Source organism: Mycteria americana, chromosome 1 (genome assembly GCF_035582795.1).
Source record: "Mycteria americana isolate JAX WOST 10 ecotype Jacksonville Zoo and Gardens chromosome 1, USCA_MyAme_1.0, whole genome shotgun sequence".
Taxonomy (NCBI): domain Eukaryota; kingdom Metazoa; phylum Chordata; class Aves; order Ciconiiformes; family Ciconiidae; genus Mycteria; species Mycteria americana.
In genome coordinates, this window is record NC_134365.1 from 110590760 (window position 1) to 110616735 (window position 25976).

The window sequence follows — 25976 nt, forward strand, 5'->3', positions numbered from 1 at the left end:
ACAGTGGAACCAAGTTCCAGCTGTTAAGGAAACTTTTTGCTGGGCTGGTGTACCCTTCTCGGCACACATAACGAGCTGAGCTTAAGTGCTCACAGCAAACACTCTTCTGATACCCAAGCCTGCTTGTTTTGTGCGAACCTGCATATCTCTCTTTAGAGCTCGTTGTGCTGCAAACACCTACCAAAAAAAAAATCTATTATAAGACGACCACAGTATGAAGAGAGCAAGAAAAAGAAAATGGAGAACAAGAACAAGGTCTGGAGAAACCTACTGGCACTGTACAGCTTGATATTATGACTGAAATCATGTTAAATATCTTTGGATCTACCATCAGTGTGATAGCTCTTAAATGTGAGGAGTCATTAGCATTTTTAGTCTTGAACTAAACATTTAAATCTGCACGTCCAAGTGGAGCTCAAAGGATAAGAAATGAAGATGTAACAATGCAGTCACCTGTCTAAATCCTAGTGGATGATGACGGGAAGTACTGTTTTTGTCCACATTGAAGGCATCAATGCTGAAGCACAATCTTAAACAGTTTGTGAGAAACGTGTTAATGACAGGAGACAGTTTAGTTTATCCTGATGAAGAGCACCTCTATCATAAAAATTCTAGTTCACTATGGCTACTGGTACAAAAATCACACCCTCTCAAATATCTAGGTTTCTTATCCCAGGTGAATGCAGAAGCAGTAGAAACATACTCAGCTAAAAGCTAAACTAATAAAGTAAATAATCAGAACTACTTTTTTGGCTCAAAAAGAAACTTTGCAATGAGACATCAGCCAGGTCTTGATTTATCTGATATGACTTCACTCATTGGTATTTATTAACCTCTTTAAATTCTAATAGTGATTGTAAGAATTAAATTATGTCCTATACAGAAATGCTGTATTATGTAATGGTTTTTAACAATGGTATTCTCAATGGCTTCATCCTAATCAACAGAAATTTCTTATTGCAAGCTTCAGAAATAGAGAGAAGGTTTGAAGTGTTCCACCCAATCTTATGAAACCTGCCTTTTCCCTGATTAGATAACCAGATACAATTTTATTTATTTTCTTCTACAAGAGGAATTTTATTTTCATTGTGTGCTGTGATAATAGCCATAGTTTGTTATATTTCTTCTTAGAGGAACACAGAGTAAGAAAAAGCGTGATGCTTTTCAATGTCCTGATACAGCTCCTCCACAGTACCACAGTCGCCAGCATTTCAATTTCTACAATAATTACGTCTGTCTTGACAAGAGCAAAAGACTGCCAGCTCAGACAGGAAGCCTTTCACACTCTGTTGAGAAGGATGAGGGCAAGAGGGATGTAAAGTAAATGAACAGGATGTGCTGTCCACATGTGAAAGTAACCCCAAAGCAAATCAGACCTTGAAATTACCAGTAACAGAATTAATAACAATTTTTATATTTAAGTCATATGTTGAACAGAAACTGGATGAAAAAAATCATCTACCCATTTTACAGTCACATACATTGTGTTCTTTTTTTATCCTATTTTACAGGTGGTCTTTACCCTGAATATCTCAAATGAAATTATGAACTCCATTATTATGAACCTATTGCAGCCCTTTGTGCATGCTCCAGCAAATAGTCATTAGCATCATGGTACAGAGAGGATTGCATAGCATATATTTTATACCTCTCAGCCTTTATTCACTGAACATTAAAACATATCTGTTTTATTTGTCAAATTACTGTCACCAGTGTTTAAGTTCTGGCTTATGCTTGCTTTGGAATACACCTATGACTCTTCATACTAAACTCAGTATACTACTATAACCTCTCTTGTTACAGATAAAAACATAATTCAGTTTTGGATCTAACATAAACAGGATCATTATGTTTGGAGAGTGTTCCAAAGCCTGCTATTCAAGCAATCTGTGACATATAAATAATGCAAGACCTCTTCTTTCTCCAAATGACTTCAGTTCAAGCACAAACTCAGAAAGATGGAAGCCCAAATTTATACTGCCATTACAAAATTCAATCTATTTCTGGTTCTCCAATTGAATTATGACTCAGAGTCTTCCACTGTTTTCTATTAGCACCAACCCACACACTCCTACCCTTTGCCAACCCAGGCAGAAAAGAGTCTTATTTGTGAATATTCCCCTGCTTTATCCTTACATTAAAATGGCAGCAAATCCCAGCTAATCTGAAAAGCCTCATGTTTTCTTTTAAAGGAAAGTAAGGTAGAAAATTGGTCTTTTTTCCCTCCCTTGACCCCTGACCTTTGAACCACAACCTCCTTGCCACTAAAGCGTTCAACACCTCATTTAATCCCTCCTCGCTGCATCGGCACAGCACTGGAAAAGGAAAAGGGAAAAAAATAATCTGGGGACTTCATCAATTTTTCATGAATTTTCATTTAGGCCAAAGCCCCCTCTTACAGTGGTCGATAGATCAAGCTGCTGTCACATATTTAACACCTGGGGCTACAGCTGCTATCTCTGGGGGCTGCCGCTGACTCAGCCTGGATCAGAGGCAGCCTAGGTCAGCGCCAGGACCCTCATGCTCTTTCTCTTGCTTACATGTGGCGCCCCGGCGCTTGCAACTGAAATCCTAGCTACGGTCGCTAGTGCAAATCTGTCTCCCGATATTCCCGCTGGAAAACTCCGCCACGTAGGTTCAATCGTCTCAATGCGTACGTTGCGAAAAACTGTGTTTTTATTTTAAAACTTCTGGCTTTCAACTATGAAAGCAGTTTCACAAAAGATAAAACTATTTCAAGCCTACTTCCTTTTCTAAAATCCTCCCGCAAAAATCCGAGCATCAACATATTTCTAATAATGCCAGCCCTTGTTCAATTCCAGTGAAAAAATTCTAACACACAAAATCAAGAGAAAGACGTTTTACGCTTTTGGATGCAATTCTTTTTAGTTGTTTTAGGACTAGAACATTTATTTTTAATGATTTAACCATAAAACATACAAATACTACATCAGAATTTGCCACATACACAGTGGAAGAATGGTTTTGCTGCTACCATTAGCATTATTTTTTCCTTCTGAAGAAGCTCCTACTGAAAAAAGTAACCCGCACAAAGCACACCACGGATTAATGCGTTAAAAGAAGAATGAAATAGAATAAGTCACATCAATCCTAAACTGTGCCTTCAAATACAAACTCCTATTTCTTCCTAAACGTCTTCTGGAATGAAGACTTTCTAAATTAAAGGCAAAAAAATTCTAAAAGCACAGTCTGTATGTTAACGATATTTTTTAAGTAACTTCCCAAATCACAGTTCTTCACAGTTTCACTGGCACAGAGAAATTTTTCTAAGGACATACATCAGCACAAAAATATCTGCTCTTGATTGTATGCACATGCGCTGAATAGGCATGGATTTAAAAGCATACTTAAATCTTTGGATGGGCTAGTACCTAAATTCATCGTGTTTGGGAAAGGTGTTAACTGCTACTCGATCAAAAAGAGCTTAGAGACTTCAAAAACTTGCAAAAAATCACTCCAAAAAAACTAAGGGCAAAACGATTGCATTCAAGATGGGTCACACTATGCTCTGAATCACTGTATGCCCCAACTGAGTTTCACTTAAGAGTTTTTCTTCTGTCTTTACACATAAATACAGATACATCAGAAGATTTTCAATCCCAGTGCTTTTGTAGCAGGTGCCCATTGCAGAGCGAGGAGGGGAGAATAAAAGGAAATAGAAGAGAATGAACCACAATTAACACTGTTTATCGTCTTAATGCATAAGCACAAACACACCTAACGGATGCATAAAACCAATAAATATTTCTTCATAAACGATTCAAAAGTTGCAAGTGAACATTATTAGCGACTGACAATTTAATAAGCAAAGTACAATAATTACTGATTCTTTCACTAAAACAGCAGACTCAAGCATTTTAAACCTGTAAGAAGCAGCAGTTTGTCTCTAATGGCACACAATTTGAGGCCACCTACAGTCAGATAATAATCCAAACCCCTGTTGTCAGCAAAGGACAACTGTCCTTTTTCTGGTGATGCAAACAGCTTGGCTTAGTGTGGAAAGAGCAGTTTTCAACACCATTACCGATAGCCCAAGTCAGACCCGATAGCAGGCGGCTGTCCTGGCTCCCACGGACAGGCCTGCGGTACCCAGGCAACTCAACAGTTTTCAGCAGCAGTTGAGAGCAGGTGAATGAGGACTCACTGCTGACAACAGGCTGTCAGCAACAACTCATTTCCCTAGCAGGCAAATGGACTGCTACAGACCTGCCCATCTTCTTCAGTCCAGAAATGCTGACATTAGGAAAACAGTTAAAAAACTTAAAATAACTGTTCTCTGAAAGTCACTTGAAAACTTGATTTAGAACCAAAAATCATATTAAAAAGGGTCTCAAAACTAAGGGAAACCAGATAGTTTTGCTGTCATCCTCCAGACGATTCCTTTGATACACATGCTGAGCATTGCCATGCGCTTTTAAAACCAGTGAACATAAAACCAGCAAACCTAAAACCAGCAGAAACTCTAAAATTAAGTAAACAAGCGATGTACATATTATTTACATTTTTTTCTTTAATGAAGACCTTCCTGTAATCACAGCCACGGTATGGCTCAAGGAAAGACAAAGCACTGTTGAAGTGGAACAGGAGTGCCTGCTTTAGACTGCTAAACCATTTAATTGGGGAATTCAGTCAGTTAAATTTCAAAGCTATGAAAACATTAAAATAATCTGGTGTCAGGTGCATGTTGCTATTCCAAAAACTTTGGCTATGGTTTCAGATCTCAGGTTTCACATTCTGTGATCCTGCTCTAAAATACCTCTGACAACGAAACACACTTTTATTATTTTTCAAGTCTTCTACTATCTCACATACAGTTCATGCATGACCTGCCACCAGCTACAGTGGTTAAAACAGTTACTCCAGAGACTTGAGGATATTGTAACAAGAGTGCCTCAGCAGTCACTGAAGTAGGGATCAGTGAAAACTGATGAAATACAGAGCACCTTTACATTTCAAAATATTTAGTCACTTTAATTTGATGATTCCAGGTATACCTTGAACGATCTTCTGAACTTCGACAGGAGATGGCTGAATCTCAACAGGATTGCAATAAAGATTTCAAAGTGTTTATGCCTCTCTCACAGGATTTCTCAACAGTTTAAAAAACACATATACAAAGACAGAAATAATCCTGTAAATTTGTCTAGTCATACTCACCCAGATTTCAGCTTTCCTTAAATTGGTCTTCTCCTTGATTCCTTAATATCTACCAAAACTGAATAACATTCTGTGATGCCTTTATTGGCAGATAGACATTTACTCGTGCCTTCAATGTGTGTCAAAACTCTTTTCATTTTTTGTTTGAAACTGTTCTGAATCTAGGTTATGACAAGTGAAAGTCTGTTCTACTTGGCCTATACCACCACGTAAATATTTTAAAAATGGCATTTTCTGCAATTTCTAAGAAGACTGAAGCCTCAAGATCACATAACATTAGCTATAAAAGTCTGCAGACTGCATCAGGAATAAAGATTTCTCTTCTGCGCTTTTTTTTCCCCCCTTTAAACCAGTATACCTTCTAACGTATACTTAAATCCATTCTTTATCAACTAAGTAATACAACTTTGTGCTAGAGCCCTACTTCAGTCAAACACATTGTAGTGACACTACTGCCATATGTGGGGGAAAACCTGAAGTCCAGCAAGAGAAGAGCATTCACAAATCTAGTAAAATACACCTTTATGTGAAGGTACACAGCTACCCTTAGTTGATATTCTGAATAACTAAGCAACAAAAAATAATATACAACACATTGTATTTTATGTATTATAAGCTTGTTTGTTATGTGAATATAACGAATGTCTCTGCTAACCCTGCTGGAAGCAGATCATGCATGCTGGGTGGTCTCTAAAACAGCCGTGATGACTCCTCTGTTAAGACAGAGAGAATCGATAAAGAATAAGACTGCTCTGGATGATATGAGAAATGGCCAACAATTTCACTTGCCATTCACATAATGAATGAGGCCTGTATCAAGTTTATGATAGAGGAGCATATATTGAGGTTTCCAGCAGTACAGAACATGAGTCACCAAGAAGCTGTCTGCTTCTGTTGAGGTAACAGATGACTAGATAAAGAGAAACAGACAGTGCACCTTATATTAAATGATAGGTATTTTTCCACATTAGTTTCAGTATAACCAACTTTAGTCATAATTTAAAAATTAGATTATTCTTTAGAGGAAGATTAGCCTTTGTCCATGTTTGTGCCAATCATGATTATACACTGGCTAGAACCTTGCTTCAGTATAAAGCACATATTCTGTACGGTCACTGCTACTGTATAAACACATGTAGACATGCCTTGACTAAGAGCTATAGCTAATGACAAAATGCCATACTTATCTACATTTGTTATCTCCCAGACTGCTGACTGTGTGCAAGTGCTGGATGACAGCATAAAAGCAACTATAAAGTTTTACACAGTGCTAATCATATAAAACTACTCACATGCCACTTCCAGAGATGCATTACGACTCACAGCTTCTCCAAGATAGTTCCTTGCTACACAAACATAACTTCCTTCATCAGGTTTACTCCTGCGTCCATGCACGATACGTAAGAAAAATAAAGATCCGCTGGGCAGCAGCATGCGGTGGGAGCGCGGATCATCCTTGTCTGTTTCCACTCGCTCTCCATCCTTGTACCACTCAATAGTAGGAGTTGGCCGTCCTTCAGCTTTACAGTTCAGAGTTGTTGGCTCTCCTTTAGAGACTATCACATCTGAAGGATGCTCAACAATCCGTGGTGGAAAGTCCTCCTGGCGGAGACGGGATCCTAGAGAAAAAGAAAAGGAGGGAGGGAGGAAAGAAAAATTTATTTTAACTTTAGGCTTCACAAAGAGTTCTCACAAATTAGCCTTTTCATACCACAAATATTTTCAAAGAAAACAAAATATGAAAACCTGTACACATCGGATATTGTTTTGTCTGATATCAGAGACTTTCAAAGCTAAAAAACGGAGTTGGACTACAGATATACACCTCTAAGGCATTATCAAATCTATACCACATGCAGACTGAGCTTAAAAGGAGGATCTCTTAGACACACATGCATGATGATCTTTTCCTTGTTCCAATAATCCTTCTATTTATATTTGCTTCTAGATCCCTGTGTGCTTCCAGATTCCACTCATGGCTACCATCTCCCATCCTTTCATCTGCCATAGATGAAAGGATGGGAGATGCCATAGATGGACATCCAAAGGCACTATCTTACCACCAATGGTTAACAGTTCCTTGTAGTTTTATATGTATGCTTTGGATCCCTTTTCCACACACAGCCCAGGTATGGAAACAGAAGAAAAAAAAAAATCCCAAAACAAACAAACAAAACCCCACAACTGAGACCTGAAAAGTATTCCTTCCTCCATAGTTTCTAGTACAACAGTCGGCGACTTTAACTGTTCAAAGTGTCTGAAGTCATTCATGAGCTTTATTTTTATTTGGAAATTTCAAATGTCAACTGCACTTTAGAAATTTTCAGTGGATTGCATGCATATATACACACATACAAATACAATATAGGCAGACAGGCACCTGAACGTGCATTGCAAACTCCAGTGTCTGAGAAATCACTATAGGTCCATTTCCCTTTTTCTTCTCTCTGTATTCACCCTTTTCTTCACCTTGCTTTTTGGTGTCTATCATCTTTTATCTGCAAATCTACTTTCTAACCCATTTGCAGTATCCCCAAATTCCTACCAACACTGCATCACAGCCCTGGGTTACATGGTTACTGAGAGTTGAACAGCTCCAGCATTTCTACATAGTGTATCCAACCACGCATCTGAAACCCTGGATTATCCCTGAGTGCTTCAGGGGCTCAGTCTGAGTGCAGCATACCTTGGACAAAATGTAGTTATACTTTTTCCACTTAAATTTTTTTCAGTACTAAGAATTAAGTAAAAAAAATGAATCCCTCTATCACTGGAAAGTAATACGACACAAAGCACCTTCTTCTTTCAATTGCCCACCAGAATACTTTTTTTTACTTTACAATACTGATGACGAATATGCCATTGTTAAGCCTTCACAACTATCAGGACTACTAGGTATTGATAATACTGAAGTTTCTACAACACTAATTTTGTGCTCTCTACAATAGCAAATTTGTGCCTTGCCTTGTACTTTTCTGTGCAGCCTGTTCTTCCACCCTTCTGTATTTCCTTTACACTCAGTTGCCTTCCCATTGCCTGGGGCAGGGAAGCAGCAGAGCCTGAACATTGTCCTCCACCTTCTCCAATGAAGCCTTACCCTGTCACTCAAGTCCTGGAATAAGGAAGAGAAGTGCTGGTGGAGGGGAGACCCTATAGAAGTAAGGTATGTGGAAAAGATTTTTGCCAAGTCCACCACCCGGAGAAAGTCCCAGCACCAACCTTCCATTACAGCCTTTACCATGTAGTGCAATTTCACTAAGACAAGTCACAGCATCCCAAATCTCCACTGAACTCTTGTCAAAAAAATTCAATGGTATCACACTAGCCAAATTTTGCAATACCCTTTTTCTGAAAAAGATAATAATCCTTTCGCAAGTGTTATGGTCCTCATTACAGCTATTAACAGACAAATTGTAGACATGACTAAATGCAAGAACAGTGTCACCCAACAGAACACCTAAGTCCAGCACTCCTAACTTCAGCATCAATCATTCAGATATAGTTCATTACCGCATATTTAATTAGAGTACATTAGCGTGACAAACAGTTTTTCTGCAACGAAAAGACCACAGTAGTTTGTGCCTCTACATTGCTTCTCATAAAAATGAAGTCAGCTCTCCTAATTCATAGAATCATTGAATAGTTTGGGTTGGAAGAGTCATCTAGTCCAACCCCTCTGCAATGAGCAGGGACATCTTCAACTAGATCAGGCTGCTCAGAGCCCCATCCTACCTGACCTTGAATGTTTCCAGGGATGGGGCATCTACCACCACTCTGGGCAACCTGTTCCAGTGTTTCACCACCCTCATAGTAAAAAATTTCTTCCTTATATCTAGTCTACACCCTCTTTTAGTTTAAACCTATTACCCCTTGTCCTATCGCAACAGGCCCTGCTAAAATATTTGTCCCCATCTTTCTTATAAGCCCCCTTTAATTGCTAGCACAAATCATCTGTTCTAGCATGGATCCTGAAAATCCTTTGAGTGGAGCTGCCACGCTAGTACAGTTGGGCTGCAGTTCTTAAATACAAGGTATATCAGCTTCTGCAGGTTAGTGAAACATTTGTCTCAATTTTCTGATTAGCAGTTTTTCTGAGTCGTAGAAAAATGATTTAACATCAGTATCTTAATTATATTCTAGGCACTACATATTTAAAAATATTGTCAAGGCGTCATTTACTCCAAAAGTTATGAAGAAAGGAATAAGGATCCATTCTACAGAGTGAATCCATGGTTGGACTTCTGTTTTACTAACACTCAGGTCATTAAACTAAGGCTTGCCATAGCAATAAGGTGTTATACCACTGTTGCACAAATGGACTCTTTCAGTGGCTACCAGATTCTATTACCAGTATAGCAAAGGTATCCATAATCTGCACTGCCAGTACACGAAAAACACAGACAATTTATACCTAAGCACAGATAAACTTAGAGCACATTTAGAAAAGAAAGATGTATTTTATTCTCCCTTCTACTGACAAAAAGACACTTAAAATCTAACAGAATTTGCAGTTAAAAGTATCTCTAGGCCATGACCCCATACACAACATTGAAAAAGACTGAAATCACCCACAGTACATGGGACTAAAAAGCAAACTTCATACATTGACTAGAGACATATATAATACTCTCCACACAAGTCAACCAACTTACTTCATTGCTTATTCTCAGAAGAAACAACCAAAACCCCACTGGTATTGTTAAGAAATTCCTACTAACAGTATCAGTAAGAACACTAAAGCGGAGGTGTTTCTGAAACTTCAGAGGGACTTAAGTCAGAGAAGAGAACAGATAACGACTAAATTTTGATAAACGGTTAGCAGAGTGTAACAAAATTAGCAGAAAAAAATGCAAAATGCAAATCCAAAATATTAGTTTTCTTATACACAAAGTTTTTTTGATGATGTTCAAAACTCGAAGTAGTACATTCTACAGAGAATTACAGGCCATGTTAAATCCTTTGGAAAGGGCTTTCTCCCATAAAGAGTTAAACCTTCTATCTTGTACAACCCAATTCAAAACCGCTCCTCAGGTCATAATAGGAGTAATTCTTCCTCTTCAGTACTGATGTTTATCACAAAACTAATGTTTACCTCACTTTATCCTAATTAAGTACTTTGCGTTCAAGAAAGGGTTGAGATGTGGGCAGCAGAGACCATGCCAATCAGCAAGGAGAAAGGCTCAGGCTGTGTTCTGAGCGGGGCTCATACCAGACATTCCTGTGATGGCTGGGTGTACCTTCAGCTACCTCGTGCTGCAAGTTATTTCCTTCAATGTGCACTTCAGAGGGGGGGAAGAAAAACACATACAAGAAATCAATCACAGAGCACAGCAGACTCCCTCCTTCAAAACTGAACTGAGCACCTACAGCTATTCCAGAAGGCTACTCCAATTTAGAAAGAACAAGCAAAACCAAAAACTTGACTCCATTGCCTCTCCTGGCAGACACAGACACTGTCTACGTGCCAGAAAGTGAGCCCCAAATGGTGTTTTCCTAGTTGAGTTTTGATTCTTGAACTATGGCTTACCCCCACCCCATCTTCCAATACTCTTACAAATACAACCTAATTTAGAAGGAACAGAAAAATTATTAACCCGCTGAGCTAACTGGGCCGAAGACGATACTTTTCCTTTTACTGGAGGGTGAGATGGAACCATGATCTATTCAAGATAAGTGGTTGCACTGAAGCAGGCAGCTGGTGTTGTATCCTGGACTGCCCATGCAGCTTCCTTCTCCATTCTTCCCTCAAGGATTTCCAATACAGGAATATCTCATGCATGCATAGAATATAAATAACCCTCGAGTTTAAGAGTCCCTAAGTAGCCATTACTATGATAGAGTGCAATGACTTCAAATTAGCTGTTACATGCTGTTGGGCAAAACCATGCCTTTGGAAAAAATCCTACAATATCATGACTAACTGAAAGCTGCACCTATGAAAAGGAGAGCGTTAACACCTACTTGAATACATACTCAGAGTACTGTAATACTTACTGTACATTAAGATTCACATAGCTATTGCAGATGACTGGTTATTACACATCTCAAGAAGATTAGTTTCATATGGGCCTCAACTAATTCACAGAGAAAGTTTTAGGCTCACCTTTTTGCTTATTACTTCACAGAATAATTAAAACCACTGTTCAAAAACAAAAACCCCAAATGTACACAAAAAAGATAAAGTGCAAGTCTATTATAGTATCTTACCTTTAATATTAATGTTTCCTTGTTCATACTGCAGCACTAAACAAAAAGTTACTAAGATTACTCCAACAAAAGCCAAGACATAAGCCACCTCTGTTCAACTTACCTCTCTATACTTTTATCCTGGTGTATCTTTAAAACCTCGTCTTACATTTTACAAATATTTCTGCCACAAACTGAGTAATTCACAATTACAATTCATTACTGAACATAATTCAGGAGTAAAAAGGACTATCTCATACAAAAACAAAAAGAGCAGTGATTCTATTGCACTTCTAGTATCTGCCACAACATGAGATACTCCTACATTAGTACTAATAAAAAACCAAGGAAAAAAACCAACAGGTGAAATTATAAAAGAATTAGATATGATGACATTCTGTCTTGCTGATATCAGGCAAAGCACAAAAAGCAGAGAAAATAAGTACAGCATTCAACATAACATCAGCGTCATCTGGAACACTGCTAACCACACACCCCAGCAATGTGTGTGATTGTTAGTTTTGTGTGTGAGAATCTAAGCTAGAATAAGATAGATGAGGATGGTTTTCAGTAGGTGGTGAAGATATAAACAATCTTACAGTCTTTGGATTTCAACATTATATTAGTTAAATGTAACAGCCTTGGGGCAGGGGGGTGAGGGTGGAAATAAATAAATAAATAAAAATCATTCTGCCTTTATGATGTTGAAATTCCCAATAAAGTTTTGTGAAGCTCATGCTATAGCCAAAACCACCACATCTGTTTACACTGCTTTACTAGACAGCTCAATGTTCTCTCCTTCAAACAGCTTTTTTTATGGGGATAAGGCAAAGAGGGAAGGAAGCAGCATCTGCAGGGCAGCTTCTGATATCTACTGATTAGAAACCTATTAGTAGGAATAATTCAGACTCTTTCAGAAAATATGGCTTTGGGACAGATGTGAATTGATGTAAATGTCATAGTAGAGTGGATGCTACCAGCACTAGAAAACTTAACATGGGCGAGGTGCTCAGGCAATATTTCATTAGTAACCTAAGTTACTAAGTTCAATAGTCCTCAGTGGGTAAATCAGAACTACTGGCAAGTAGCAGGAGACAACTGGTGGAACAGTATTAATGCACCGCTTTATCCCACATGTTCATTTTTCACCTTAAGAGATTAAAATATTTTCACTGGTTTCTTCCCAGGTAAACAGCAAAGTAAGACTATACTGCTAATTGTTTGCTGTTGTTCACCTTCACCCTGTTTGCTATTGTTCAAATTCACAAGCCAGCACTGAGTCAAAAGAAAAAGATTATAAAACTAAATATAAAAAAAAAAATCACATTCAAAGCTACTTAGCCAATAGCAACATTTATTTCAGTGAAGAGCTCCATGAAATTTTCCAGTCACTGCTTGGAGTAAATAAAGAGTAAAATATTGAATCGGCTAAATCTACCTTTTATATTATTATTTTATGTTTGCTTCTACTGGTAGATACTAGTACTTCTACTTAAATGCAGAATTTTTCTATATTTCATAAAGAATGTATCTGAAATTCCTATAGTAAAATTCAAGTTACAGTCTACAGTCAATAAAAACTAAAATATGGATCAGGAAATCCTGTATTAAATTGTTCACTAAGCATTAATGCTATTCTGTTGCATGTTTACTGGTGAACAAAGTCATCTTCATTTTAAAGCAAACATCAAGTTATCAACTTGCATTGTCTAAGATATTGCAAGACAATGTTTTGTCACTCTAACAAACACAGCTTTCATTTTCAGATACCAAAGCCTGTTAACCACTGATAATTGCTGACCTGATAAATGTTGACTAATGGGATCATTGGGACTAGTGTAATAATAATTGGTGACTTTATAGATTTGTGATAAACTGTCACTTCACAGGTAATAAAGGTAGGTATGAATGCAAGAGTGTTCATGTGAATCATTTCTGCATCAGTCATTGCTAATGTCTTATAGAGGTCAGGACACTGAACATGTGAAGCCCAGCCTCATACTGGAGCCAAGCAAGAGGAAGCTGCTGGAGGAAACACTTCGTCACAAAAAGGCGAGAGGAAGCTCCAGATATTTAGATGTCCAGATGCAGCACATGCATTGAAATACATTCGCCACCTGCTCTTATACTCCCCTTCCTGTCTTATGAATTTGTGTACTTTCATACTTCCTGATCAAAGTAGTGAAAGAAAGCAAAAAGTGAGCAAAGTTGACAAATGTAGAAAAAAATTCTGGACCGCATATTGTACTTCAGGTGTCTGAAGACACTCTGCTCTTCCACTTCCCCTGTTGTAATTCAATTCAGATGTGTTGGACGAGACATTCCCGGAGAATCACCTTCAAGACTACTCTTTTGGAAAGTGTAAAAGACAACAGTCACTCATTCATTTTGACCAGTTCGGCACCATCAGTGTTCTAAATCAGACTGTTTCTCACAATTACCAACAAGCCTCATGGATTTTCTGTAATATGCTCAGACTTCTTCATAAATTTCCTCAGAGATCCAATGTACGATATAGTTACAGCTACACTGGTAGCATATAAACAGAATAGCTATTATTTTCAATTTAGCCTGGTTGATCCTATTAGCCAAATAACCCTAAAAAAAAATTAATTAGATGCAAGAATTTTTATTAATCAAAGGAATAGATTTGTTATAGAGACACAGCAGCAAGAAGAAAAGGAAACTAAAACAAAGGGTCAATATTCTATTCTTTTATCACTACATTTTCACAAAGCCACTATGCAATCCCTACCCTAAGGGCAATGCACTCCGTGTGTGTGTGTACGCATGTGTGTAACATATACACATATATTCACAGAAAAACGCATTTCGCAATTCACCTTCTAGTCCTCCTAGGCCACCATCTTCCAAATTTCAAGGAAAAGACTTTTCATTTATTGCACTTCACGCTCCTCCAGTTTTCATTTATTAGCTTCACACCAAGACCAAAAGTTGATTTCATCTATTAAGCCTACTCTTTATATAGCTACAAAGCCAATGGTCTGTCATACAAGAAAAGCAACAGCACAGACTAAATTCATAGCCATTTCCTTCATTTCTCAAGTCACCAAAGTGTTCATGGCTACTGGGCTAGTGGTGGTTAATAGAAAGGCTAGTGATTTTATTATAATTACTGAGCAATTTTAAAGAAAAAACAATATTGTATCAGTTTAAATGTTAATACTGTGATGCAGTATTTCATAATATGGATCTCAGAATTGTCTTCAAGAACCTCCTTAATACTCCCTCTTCCTTTCTGACTTTATCTCCACCTGTCACCGCCTTCCACCAGTGATTCAGCTGTCTGACATACCATTTATTTGCATCTCTTCACCTCTTTTCCAGCTTTTTCCCACCTGACTTTCTACATATAGAAAAGCTCTTTCTAAGTGGATCTCTAAGGCTACTACTCCTTTATATCCTTCCTGAAGGCTCACGTTTTGATTTCTTTAACATGCCAAAGACATAGCTTTACTACACTTGGATAAAAAAAAGAAAGTCGGGACTAGATTTTCAATAACAGGACTAACAGCCATTTAACACTATGCATGCCAGATATCATCCCTGCTACAGAGCTGCCATTCTATCCCCCTTACTGTTCTCATTTTATTGCTCTGCAAAGCATGATGTGATATTAAAATATGATGTGATGTATTCCATTGTGTTGTACATTTGAAACATTTTCAGTTCAATAGTTCTGATAGGTCATGCTTAACAGGTGTATTATATATATTTAGTTCAGAAAAAAAGTAATGCCTGAAAGACAACCGAACTTGAAAGATAAGTTAATAATACACGCTTTACTATAAAACAGTAGTAGAATAAAGAAACATCAACCAAAAAAAGTCATACTGACATTTCAAATCTTATGCCTGCTGCAAGTGAAAGCAATCAATATTGTGTCTGAGAGATTATTAGCTTGTTCTGTGCTTTTGATAGCATTTTGAATGCATTCCTTGCAAGAGTTTTGCCAACAACAGATGTTCTCCCTCAGACAGTGCAAAAGGCCTGTTTATCAGGAAAAGAAACAGCAAAAATGTAATAGAAAAAAAAATAATCTCCTGCAACAGGAAGTAATAGATGCAGAAAGGAAAAGGCGTGAATATATTTCATTTTACTTAGAAGATAGCCCCAAATATATATTTTAATGCCAAAAACTGTTCTTTTATGCTAGAATCCTGGGTTATTTTCACTGCACACAAAATAAGAAAAAAAATCTGAAATTAAGGTATTAAAATCATAATTAAGAAAATAATGTTCTTTAAGGACAGGATGGATAGCTACAACAGTCTCTGCAGAATCTTTTCTGGCTATGTAGGATCTGTCACACGGCCAGGCTTGGGTTCTTTTTTACCTTATGCAACTCTAACACTTCTGAATGAAATAACATTAAGCTTGGAAAAAGACACTCCTGCAGCTACTCAGTTAAATCTACTGAAAGACAGTCACAGTTACTGTTCATTTTCCTGCTTCTTCATCTGCCTTGTTCCACTTAAGAAGTACTTATCAGAAACACTTATTACACATATCTGTTAGATATAATGAATAAGTATGTTGCTTTCACTACCCTTTTAACCACAGAATTGACTGAAAGCAAGCAGAGATCTCAAATAGAGATCCAGTCAGTCATATCCTAGTTTGAACAAAAGATAATGTACAAAAAATTCAAGATAATGAGAAAACTCAACTGGAGTACAGGCTGATGCACTGGCATCAGGCTGATTATCCTAGATGCATTCCTCTAGGCAAAGTGACATGGTAAAGATTACATTTTGAAAATTTATACTTTACAATCTCTCCTCCCCCCCTGAGATTTGGCAGATGGGAACGGATTCCAGTGATACGACTGTTTCCAAGGTAAGGTTTTTGTTCAAAGCTGCGTCAGCTATGACAAGGTCCTCTGAAAGCTTTTCCTTGAGCAAATTTAATCCATTAAGCAACACATCCTAACTTCCTCAGGACATCTGTCTGCAGATAAGCCACCTCTCCTAGAGCGCACATCTGCCAAGAAGGAATAGCAGGCAACGCTGACAAGAGAGATCAATAACTGTCATTAAAAACATTTGATCAAATCTTATTGGAAGGCTGATTCTATTAAGTTTCTCTTGTATAAAATTGTGACTTGGCTAAGCGATGTGTAATCAACTTTTAATCGTAAAGAAACACTGCAAACATAAAATTCTGATGTTTTTTGTTTTTAATGTGGACAATAACCCAGTGCCACAATATAAGCACCCTATTCATTGCATGAAATTATTTCAGGGGAAGCATTCCAAAATTGCCATAAAGACTTGTAATTCACTTTGCTTCCAATTTTTTCTCCTCACACAGCAACATACAAGTGTCACACTTCAATTTTGGGGAGGGGGGATAATAAAAAAACCCCGATCTGCATTACAGGCCAAAATCAGAATAGCCAGCACAGAGCAGAACAGTTCTGTGCTGTTTGCAATAGTGTGAATCGCATCTTGATTAAGAAGTTTGCTAATGGACCATTTCTCACATAATATGAAACAAAGTCTACCTCCCTTCCTTTTCATACAGCACTTCTCAGAAGTACATTAGTAATCACTCATATTGCATATAGGTTAGCTACATTCTTTCACCTTACATCTCAATGCTTGTGCTCTCTTTGCTTTGGAACTTTTTTTGCAGAGTCTTACCACTCCTCAAAAATTGCTGCATTCCAGCACACTGCTTGTGGTAGAACGTAGCATGTTAGGGCTACATTTCTGAGAGGAGGAGTGAGTAGCAGCATGATATCCCTGAAAACTGGAATCTAGATTCACAGGCTTGTATTTTAAAGATGTTATAAATACAAGTCACTGCTTCAATGAGAAAGTTACATTGATTTGTTTGTTGCAAAACAGTACGGTTTAGAGTTCGGTCAAGAAGTAAAATATCTACCATAGCTCTGCTCCCTGGAAGCAGATAACAGACAACTATTTACTTAACAACACACCAATACTTAATAATACATCAAACACCCCCCCACACACACACACACGCACAACACCCCACCAGAAAACAACAACCCCAAACCTACAGGTTTTCTTTCTCAAAAATGCTCTGGCTTTTGAAATTAAAATAGCTGTTCCAATTCAAGTGTGGGTTTCATTAACATTCACTGACTCTAAACAATGAGATGATAAAAATCACTTAAAAAATGAAAATAATAGGGAGAGAAGAGGAACGCTTCCAGCTATGAAAAGCAGAACAAATGAAAAGGTTTATGTGTATATATTTTGTCGTATTTATATGCTGTGTGTAGATACATACCACATCTATATTTATATATATAAAATGTACACACACACATATATGTGCCAGATGACCTCCAGAAGTCCCTTCCAATCCAAATTATTCTATGATATATAGACAGCATGTAACAAAAGCATCAAACAGCAAGCAAGAGGTTTTTTCTCTCTTTTCATCCAGTAGAGCTCAAGCACAACAGCTCTTCCCTTGGGAGCCTTTCAAACCCACTCTGGAATTTAGCAAAGCAAAGCATAAGTGTATGCCTGACTCTACCAAACATCTTTTAGCAATTTTTTAGGTCAAGGATGGAAGGAAAAACAACAGACATTGTTTACAGACAGCACAATAACTTATTATACAACTAGCATATTATCATCATAGCACTGGGGAGCTAACAACAGATTTTTATCAGCCAGTCAAAGGGAAGCTTTTCATCTTCCTGCATATCACTGTAAAAACCAATGGCTAATTAGGAGCAAGTAAATTTTATACTTTTACATAGAAGGGTTGATAACCACAGGCTCTCCAAAGTCTAAAACTTTCTATTGATAGATGATAATGACCATCTAAGACATTATTAAAAAATAAATTCTTTAAAAGCTTTAAAAATGAGTAAACATAAAAATAGATAGATTTTAACAGTATTAAACTGAAACAACAGCTATAAAAAAAAAAGCTTTCAAATGACAACCTTGTCCAGATCCCTTCAAAAATCATGAGTCAAATAGCTCATGATTAGGATACAGTTGCCACAATCTGTGAAATCAGACTAACTTTGTAAATAAAGTGTTATATAAACTCCACAAAATCAAAGAGGGTAGTTCTCCAATTAAGAACATTCAACCTGTCTTCAAAAAGCCTCTTCAAATAATCTTAAAACTATCTGACCTTTAACTTTCATATAAGTATTTTGATATACAAGTCAAAGTTTTCACAATGTTGCGCCATTAGAAATCATTATGAATCTTGCCTGTATTTTAGTTCTGATTGATTAATAACTCATTTTTACTCACAACTGTAATACAAATTTTGACAATATTTTTAGGTAAGTTTGACAGTTCTGACACCCTGACTTTTACAGAAGACTATACATAAAGCTACTTCAGCCAAGGAAACTTACTTTCTTATCTCTTCCTTCATCTTCACGCTCATGAAAACCTCTGTGGTGTCATTAACAACCCAATATCCTAGAACCTGAAAATACAAAGTCTGAAATCTCACAGCTAGACAAAACCCCCGAAGTGGCAAATAGACAGACATACCTCAAGGTAGTTAAGGTAATACAAGTTTTGCAAGTCATAAGCAATACAGTTTGGTCCACTCAGATTTCAAAGCAGCTATCCTCACATAGTGCAACCTAGAAAAATCCTGCTCAAGTTAGCAGGTATAAACAATTACACATTTTGCATGCCATGGAAATCAGGTCGATGATTCTAAATATTACAGCAAGAACATTAGACAACAGTGACAGAAATCAATATCATTTCACCCATCTGAAGCAGTCTTGAAATAATATTTTGAGGAAGGTGGGGGATTCCTACTGTAAGCACAGCAGGCATTTAACTTTGGTATTGTAAATTACACCCTGCAGCCACTGTGTTCACTGCTGACACTGGCAACAAAAGGCTCCAACCCTGTTCCTCTGAACCACATCAGTAGTGGATGTCTAGAGAATTCCAAGTAGACATTATCAATACTTTATTTAAAACTTGACCCAAACTTACTAAAATAAGCTTTTGTAAAGTTCTACGTAACTATCAGCCAATCAATATTAATTCAGCAGCAAAGCTCAAAATAAAATTGAAAGTAATATGACAGATATCAAAAGCTTATTGTAATTTCTTGGTTTAGAAATCTACAGATTACATCTTGGCCATTTGTCAAACAGTTTCCCTTTGGAAGCTTCAACTAGTTATAGAAAAGTTTTTCCAAAAACCCAAGGATGAAAATATCGATCAAGCTCTACGAAGGAAGCTTCTAATCCTACTTTTTCTAACCCCATATTGAGTAAATACACCTTCATATGCTCAAAAGTGGAAGACACTGGGAATCAGCATCAACTTCCTCAGAACTGTGTCTCTGCTACACATATCAATGTACAAGAATCAGGTGAATAAGCACAGGCAATACAAGACTTAGGGGGACATTTGCAAATGTCCCTTCATTTCACCTTTTGCTAGTGTGCTGGTTTTGGCTGGGATAGAGTTAATTTTCTTCAGAGTAGCTAAGTTTTCACCTAGTAGCTAGGGCTATGTTTTGCATTTGTGCTGAAAGCAGTGTTGATGATACAGGGATGTTTTCGTTACTGCTGAGCAGTGCTTACACAGAGTCAAGGCCTTTTCTGCTCCTCACCCCACCCCACCAGCGAGGAGGCTGGGGGGGCACAAGGAGCTGGGAGGGGACACAGCTGGGACAGCTGACCCCAGCTGGCCAAAGGGCTATTCCATACCATATGGCGTCATGCTCAGCATATAAAGCTGGGGGAGAAGAAGGAAGGGGGGGGACGTTTGGAGTGATGGTGTTTGTCTTCCCAAGTACCCGTTATGCGTGATGGAGCCCTGCTTTCCTGTGGATGGCTGAACACCTGCCTGCCCATGGGAAGGAGTGAATGAATTCCTTGCTTTGTTTTGCTTGCATGCACGGCTTTTGCTTTCTCTATTAAACTGTCTTTATCTCAACCCACAAGTTTTCTACCTTTTACTCTTCTGATTCTCTCCCCCATCCCACCAGGGGGAATGAGTGAGAGGCTGCATGGTGCTCAGTTGCCAGCTGGGGTTAAACCAGACAGCTAGCTTGCATTTTAAAGACTCATTCAGACACCCGATGTTTGAAAACAAACAACTTATAAAGAAAATTCAGTCACATACTATTTCTACCTATATAAGTCATGTTTATAAAATACCTTATATCCCAAACACAAAAGATCACCACAATTTTTATACTGGTGCTTTATGGCATGCATTTGTCCCTTTACATATTTAGAAGTTTGGTGTTTGGGGTTTTTTTGAAGTTTTAAAAAATAAATATTTTACTGCAAATACTGCATCTTTTTTGTGTACTGCATGGTTTGATCACCAAAATGTCACAAGTTTTTCAACGGTTATCAGACTGATATCTGAGGTCATATTATCGACTCCCTTTGTAACTATAAGGAAGTTCTCACCACTAATAAATAGAAACTTAACACATCATTTAGATTTGTGCTCAAATATTGTCTTAACTCTAGTTTCTCTTTATGCATTTATAGCACAATTATATATATATATATATATATATATATATATATATATATAATATGTGTGTAAATATATATATCTCACCTGAGAGAGCATCTTTTGTTAAAAGAATATTTGGAGTTCCCCTGCCTCCAACATCCTCTTTCACATGTGTGCCCCCCACCCCCCCACTAAAACCCCCAAAACAAACCAAAAAAAAAACCAAAAAAACCCACACTTCTTTCCTTGTGCCCTTTCCTTTCTTTTTGCTCTCCATGCATGTTTCACAAATGCCTTACATACCTCATTGTGTGTATTTTAATTTGTCACCTTTCTACCTTGCTACTATTATACCTCTAGCTAATAAAATGGCATGCCTCTTTATCCAAAACAGTTCATCAACTCTATTTACAAGGTGAATCTCTTTTCTTTTCCTTCTCTCATTCAGAAGCCATCCAGTTATCTGTCCCATTAGATTACAAAATATAATTCTGCAACTTCTGCAGCCAAAATTGGACTTAATGTTCTTGGGCCTCGTGACAGAGCACAAACACTCCCAGCAAGTGCACCAACTCTTGGATCTTTTTTTAAGCAGCCCTCACTGTTTTTTCTCTCACCTCTTCTGTTTCATGTATTACATCCACAGCTGGCACACAGCAAAAAAGTCTCTCAGTACTTTAGACTGAAGGCACCAGTCCACTGAGTGGCTTTCTTGGTCCAATTTCTGACCCAGCCATACATATGTAACCCTGCTGTTACTAGTGGCAGTTCCAGCTAGGAACAATCTTGCCTTTCAAGGGATACACATTTCACAGCATCTTTCTGCAGCTTTATTTTACCGTTTATACATTAAAAAGAGGGAGATTTTCTGAAACAGTAAAGTTGAAGACACCGACTCAGAAATCTATGTTGCCTACCCTATCTTTATAGGGATCTCGGTTGATTCTACTAATGGAGCATATATTACTGATAAACAACCACCTCTCAGAGCTGTGGAACGGCAAGGGTACTTCTGCGACAAAACCTTCTAAAAGCTTCTTTCCAGTGCATAATTTATTTAATCCATGTTGTTCTAGAGCAAACCTCACTACACGAAGGCACAGGAATAAGAGGGGCTGGCACCCCAGTAGGCAAAACAAACAAAACAAACTCCTAGGCTGTTCTCAAATTGTTTACTGTAAGCAAGTAAATTTGTGAAAACAGCAGTAGAGGAAGTATATAGAAAATATAGAGGAAGTAGGTTCCACCATTTCAGGTTGTAACCTTTGGCTTTTAAATCACTATCTTCAGTAAATATAATTAATGCTGTCTAGATGAACTAATGAAATAAAATTCCATCTTTAAATGGTGGTGGGTTGCCCCTAGTCGACAGCCAAACACCTACCCAGATGCTCGCTCACCACCCTCTCCCATGGGATGGGAGAAAGTAGAAGGAAGGCAAGAGACTCATGGATTGAGATAATGGCAGCTAAAAGGGAAAGAAAGAGCTGCGTGTACAAGCAAAAAAAAAAAAAAAAAAAAAAAAAAAAGAGGAATTCATTCACTACTTCCCATCAGCAAGCAGATGTCCAGCCACTTCCTGGCAAGCAGGGCCTCAGCATGCATAACTGTTGCTTGAGAACACAAATGCCAAAACTACCAATGTGCCCCCTTTATCTTCCTTTCCATGAGTTTTCATTGCTGAGCATGATGTCGTATGGCACAGAATATCCCTTTGATCAATTTGAGTCAGCTGTCCCAGCCATGTTCCCTCTGAACCTCTTGCCCACCCATGCCTACTGCATTCTCTGTTTAGAGCTAAAAACATCTAAATTTTTCAGGAGTCGGGGTTTTTTACGGCTTTTTTTCAACAGATAAAAAAACCCTCAAACATGATAAAAGAATCTTTTCTTCTGCAAAACTATTTTGTGGTGAACCTACTTCCTCCAGAACAGATGGGTATAACGTGAGACATTCTGGTAGATATCTTTGACATTTTAGGTTCCATCAGTAGAGCAGCAACATGCTTTTATACCTAATACTTTTCTGATTAATAACTAAAGGACTGCAGCTGCAGTTAGCTTTCTACATGAAGTGGAATCAAAGCTTCCTTGCCATCTAGGAAAACCAATCAAATATTTATGGAAAAATATAAAGAAAAGTTTAAGGCTGACACTACAAATATGCTCGCATGAAGACCGACATTTGCCAATGTTTGCACTCTATGTGAATACAATAGCATTAAAACAACCTTACTGCATCGTACCTATTTATGTACTTAGGGGAGAAAAGAGAGAAAAGTACATCGTCTCTTTTGTATTTTTACTAAACATACATCTATAATTTATTAGCTTGCTTTCATTTCCAGAAGACTATGGCTAGAATATGAATTAAACTCAGTGCCTTCACACTCCTTGTATATTTGTTAACTATTTTATAGTGGGTTTTTTCCCTTTTGTAATTTTCCCCATCTAATGAAAAAATTCAAGTTGTTATTTCATGTCACTTTTCAGAGTTTAAAAACCCAAACATTTATCTTCTAGAATACAGCTTAGGTAAGAGAAATACACTTAAAAGCCAAGAGTTCTTGGCTTTTAAGTCAAGTCATTCGCCAGTTTTGCAGACCTGAGGACAAGCCCCACATCAAGCGTTTCAGGTACAGCACTTTTCTTCCACACTTTTTCTAACAGAGATCTTACACATGCACACACACTTGCAAACTTTCTTGTTTTTCTCCCAAAGAAGATCTGCCTCTCACTATTAATGTCATAGCTATATCTTGGTCATAAAACAAAATGCTATGCAACTACATAAAATAGAATATATAGTACCTTATTAAAACTGTGAGAAGGAGGCTTATTACTGGTAGCTAGGGATTGGTGTGCTCTAGGGATCAAGACAGGACTTCAAAAACTACACTGCTGGATTTATGAAGAGAAGTTTATTGCAAAACAAAGCCCAATAAATTTCATTTATGCCAAAAGCAGCAGCAAGCTTGAGGAAAATGACACAGGTCTAGCATAACAGTCAACTGTAACTAGCTCAGCTAAAGAGAGATTTCCATTTCTTGGCACAGTAACAAATCCTCAAGCAGAGAGGGGCTAGGGGTGAGATTTTTTCCTCTGTAAGTAACTTAATGAATGAAGTACTAATTAACATTATGGCATTGATAAATGGAGAGAGAGATTAGGGATGTACTCGATATTCAGGCCTTCCCAGATGGACCGTCAAAGCCACATTAATTCCTATCTCATTGGAGCATCTGCTTCTCCCATAATCCATTGCCCCTTGGTACAAACAACACAAACTGTTGTGACTCAATTCGATTTATATCAATCTAATTTCTTTTAATCCAATTTGTATTCCAATCTACTACCTTCTAATCACTTAAATCTTCAGCCTCCATCTGGTAAATTTTCTCTCAAAATTAACCGAGCAGATGCCTCTGCAATTGTCTTCCACAGTCAGGCTAATCATGCCCTCGCAGTGGCCTACAGAGCACGCTGAATAGGTACGTGACTTACAGCATTGCCCTTCTTATTACAAACATGGCGATGCAGGAAGGCCATTTTGTCTGTCATTAATTGGTTAATTTGCATAACACTGCCAGGGAAAGATGCCTAGGAAACAAAAGCCAAGAGTAAAAAGCTTCAAGAAGGCAGCATGACATGCTCATCATTTCTCACATGGCCATTACACTTTGAACCATCTATTGTTTGAGGTACCAAATACGGAACTGGATTACAGCTAAATACATAACAAACATCTACATACAATATTGGATTGCATGCTTTTCAGCATTGCTGCCATTGAACTTGCAGAGACCAATGGGGCCGTCCAAACAAAATTCTGAGAAAAATGCACGATACTGAGAAAATTAGAAAGCACATTGTTTTGCCAGACCCCAAAACTTCAAACCCTTTCTCTCTCTCAAGTAAATTAACTTTTACACAGCTACAACTACATGTGCAAATAGAGCCAGACTTTGTGACTACCAAAAACTAGAGTCTTTCAGGTTTCCCCAAAACTGTCGCTGAGACAGTAAGGGCCACAGGCTATCCAATACATCATTAGTAGGATGAGAAAAAAAAAATTAAGAATGAAGCTAACCTCAGCCAAGGACAGTTAAAAATTCTGAACCTAAAGTAAAAGGCAGAAAGAGTAGTGCCACTCCTTTAAAACTGGTTGCCTCATTAAGAATACAGTGTTGATGTTTCCCCTTGATCAATGCTACATCATCTCCAGAAAGCTGAAGGTAGGTTCAGCACAAAGCGTATACCGTTATTCAAGCGTTCACATGATCACAGACTGCCAAAGTTATAGACAAAGTTTTTTCAAACCTGTTATTCAGAATCCTGGGAGGACAGAAATGACAGTATTAAATGTGCTGCTTATGTTTCCCAAGCAATGTTAAGTGAAAAGAAATTATAAAACAGGTACTTAGTAAGCAATGAGGAAAGCACAAGAAAGAACAGGCTGGCCAGCGGAGGAGGCACAAGAGTAGCCTCTCTATCACACAAGCAGGAAAAAGAGGAGGAAAGAAAATTTCGATTTGGCACTCAGTGCCTTGTATCATGGGCTACATTCTTGTTGGCCCACAACCACTTACTTAAGATAAGCTCTTAAACAACAGTCTACAGATTCAGAGGGAGGTGTAATGCCCTTCTGCCATTACAGCTTCTATACAAAATATGTAGCTCCAGATTTGTCAGAACTATATAAATCAGACTAACATGGAAGGGTCAGCTTCCAATCTTCATCTTAAAAAAAAAATATATATTTGTATCATCCAAGTTTTCAGTAGCTGGAAGATGAGCTTACTGGGATGATTTGTCTGGAGTTTGCTACTGCCTCCTCCCCTCCTCCCGATCTTTCACATCTACCCCTGATTAAGAGGTTTCGCTTTTCAGCTAATAGGTACCTAGTAAATTTTTCATGACCTGAAGATGGCAAACAGTATAAATACAATGGATCCAAGCCAGCGGATGCTGGAGAAGGAAAGGGAGGGGGTGCTTGGTTAAGGAGGGGGTGGAGTGGGCAGTCTTTCTTCCCCTCCCACAAGCTGTCAAGTCCTTCTGTGCACACCCCCTCCCTCATCCCTGCTAAAAACCTTCCTCTCTGTGCCTGCCATGACAGGTGGTCCAGATTTTCACTTAG

The 25976-nt window shown here is 37.9% G+C and overlaps 1 protein-coding gene across 8 annotated transcripts in view; it reads right to left on the reverse strand.

The window, feature by feature from the left end:
- ROBO2 (roundabout guidance receptor 2) overlaps positions 1-25976 on the reverse strand; it is a 540145-nt gene that overhangs the window by 415818 nt on the left and 98351 nt on the right. For all 8 annotated transcript variants that reach the window (XM_075516579.1, XM_075516554.1, XM_075516590.1 and 5 more), the window contains exon 2: positions 6471-6797. In XM_075516579.1, coding sequence (XP_075372694.1) covers positions 6471-6612 — 142 coding nt within the window. In that variant the 5' untranslated portion in view covers positions 6613-6797. The remainder of the gene's footprint in view (positions 1-6470; positions 6798-25976) is intronic.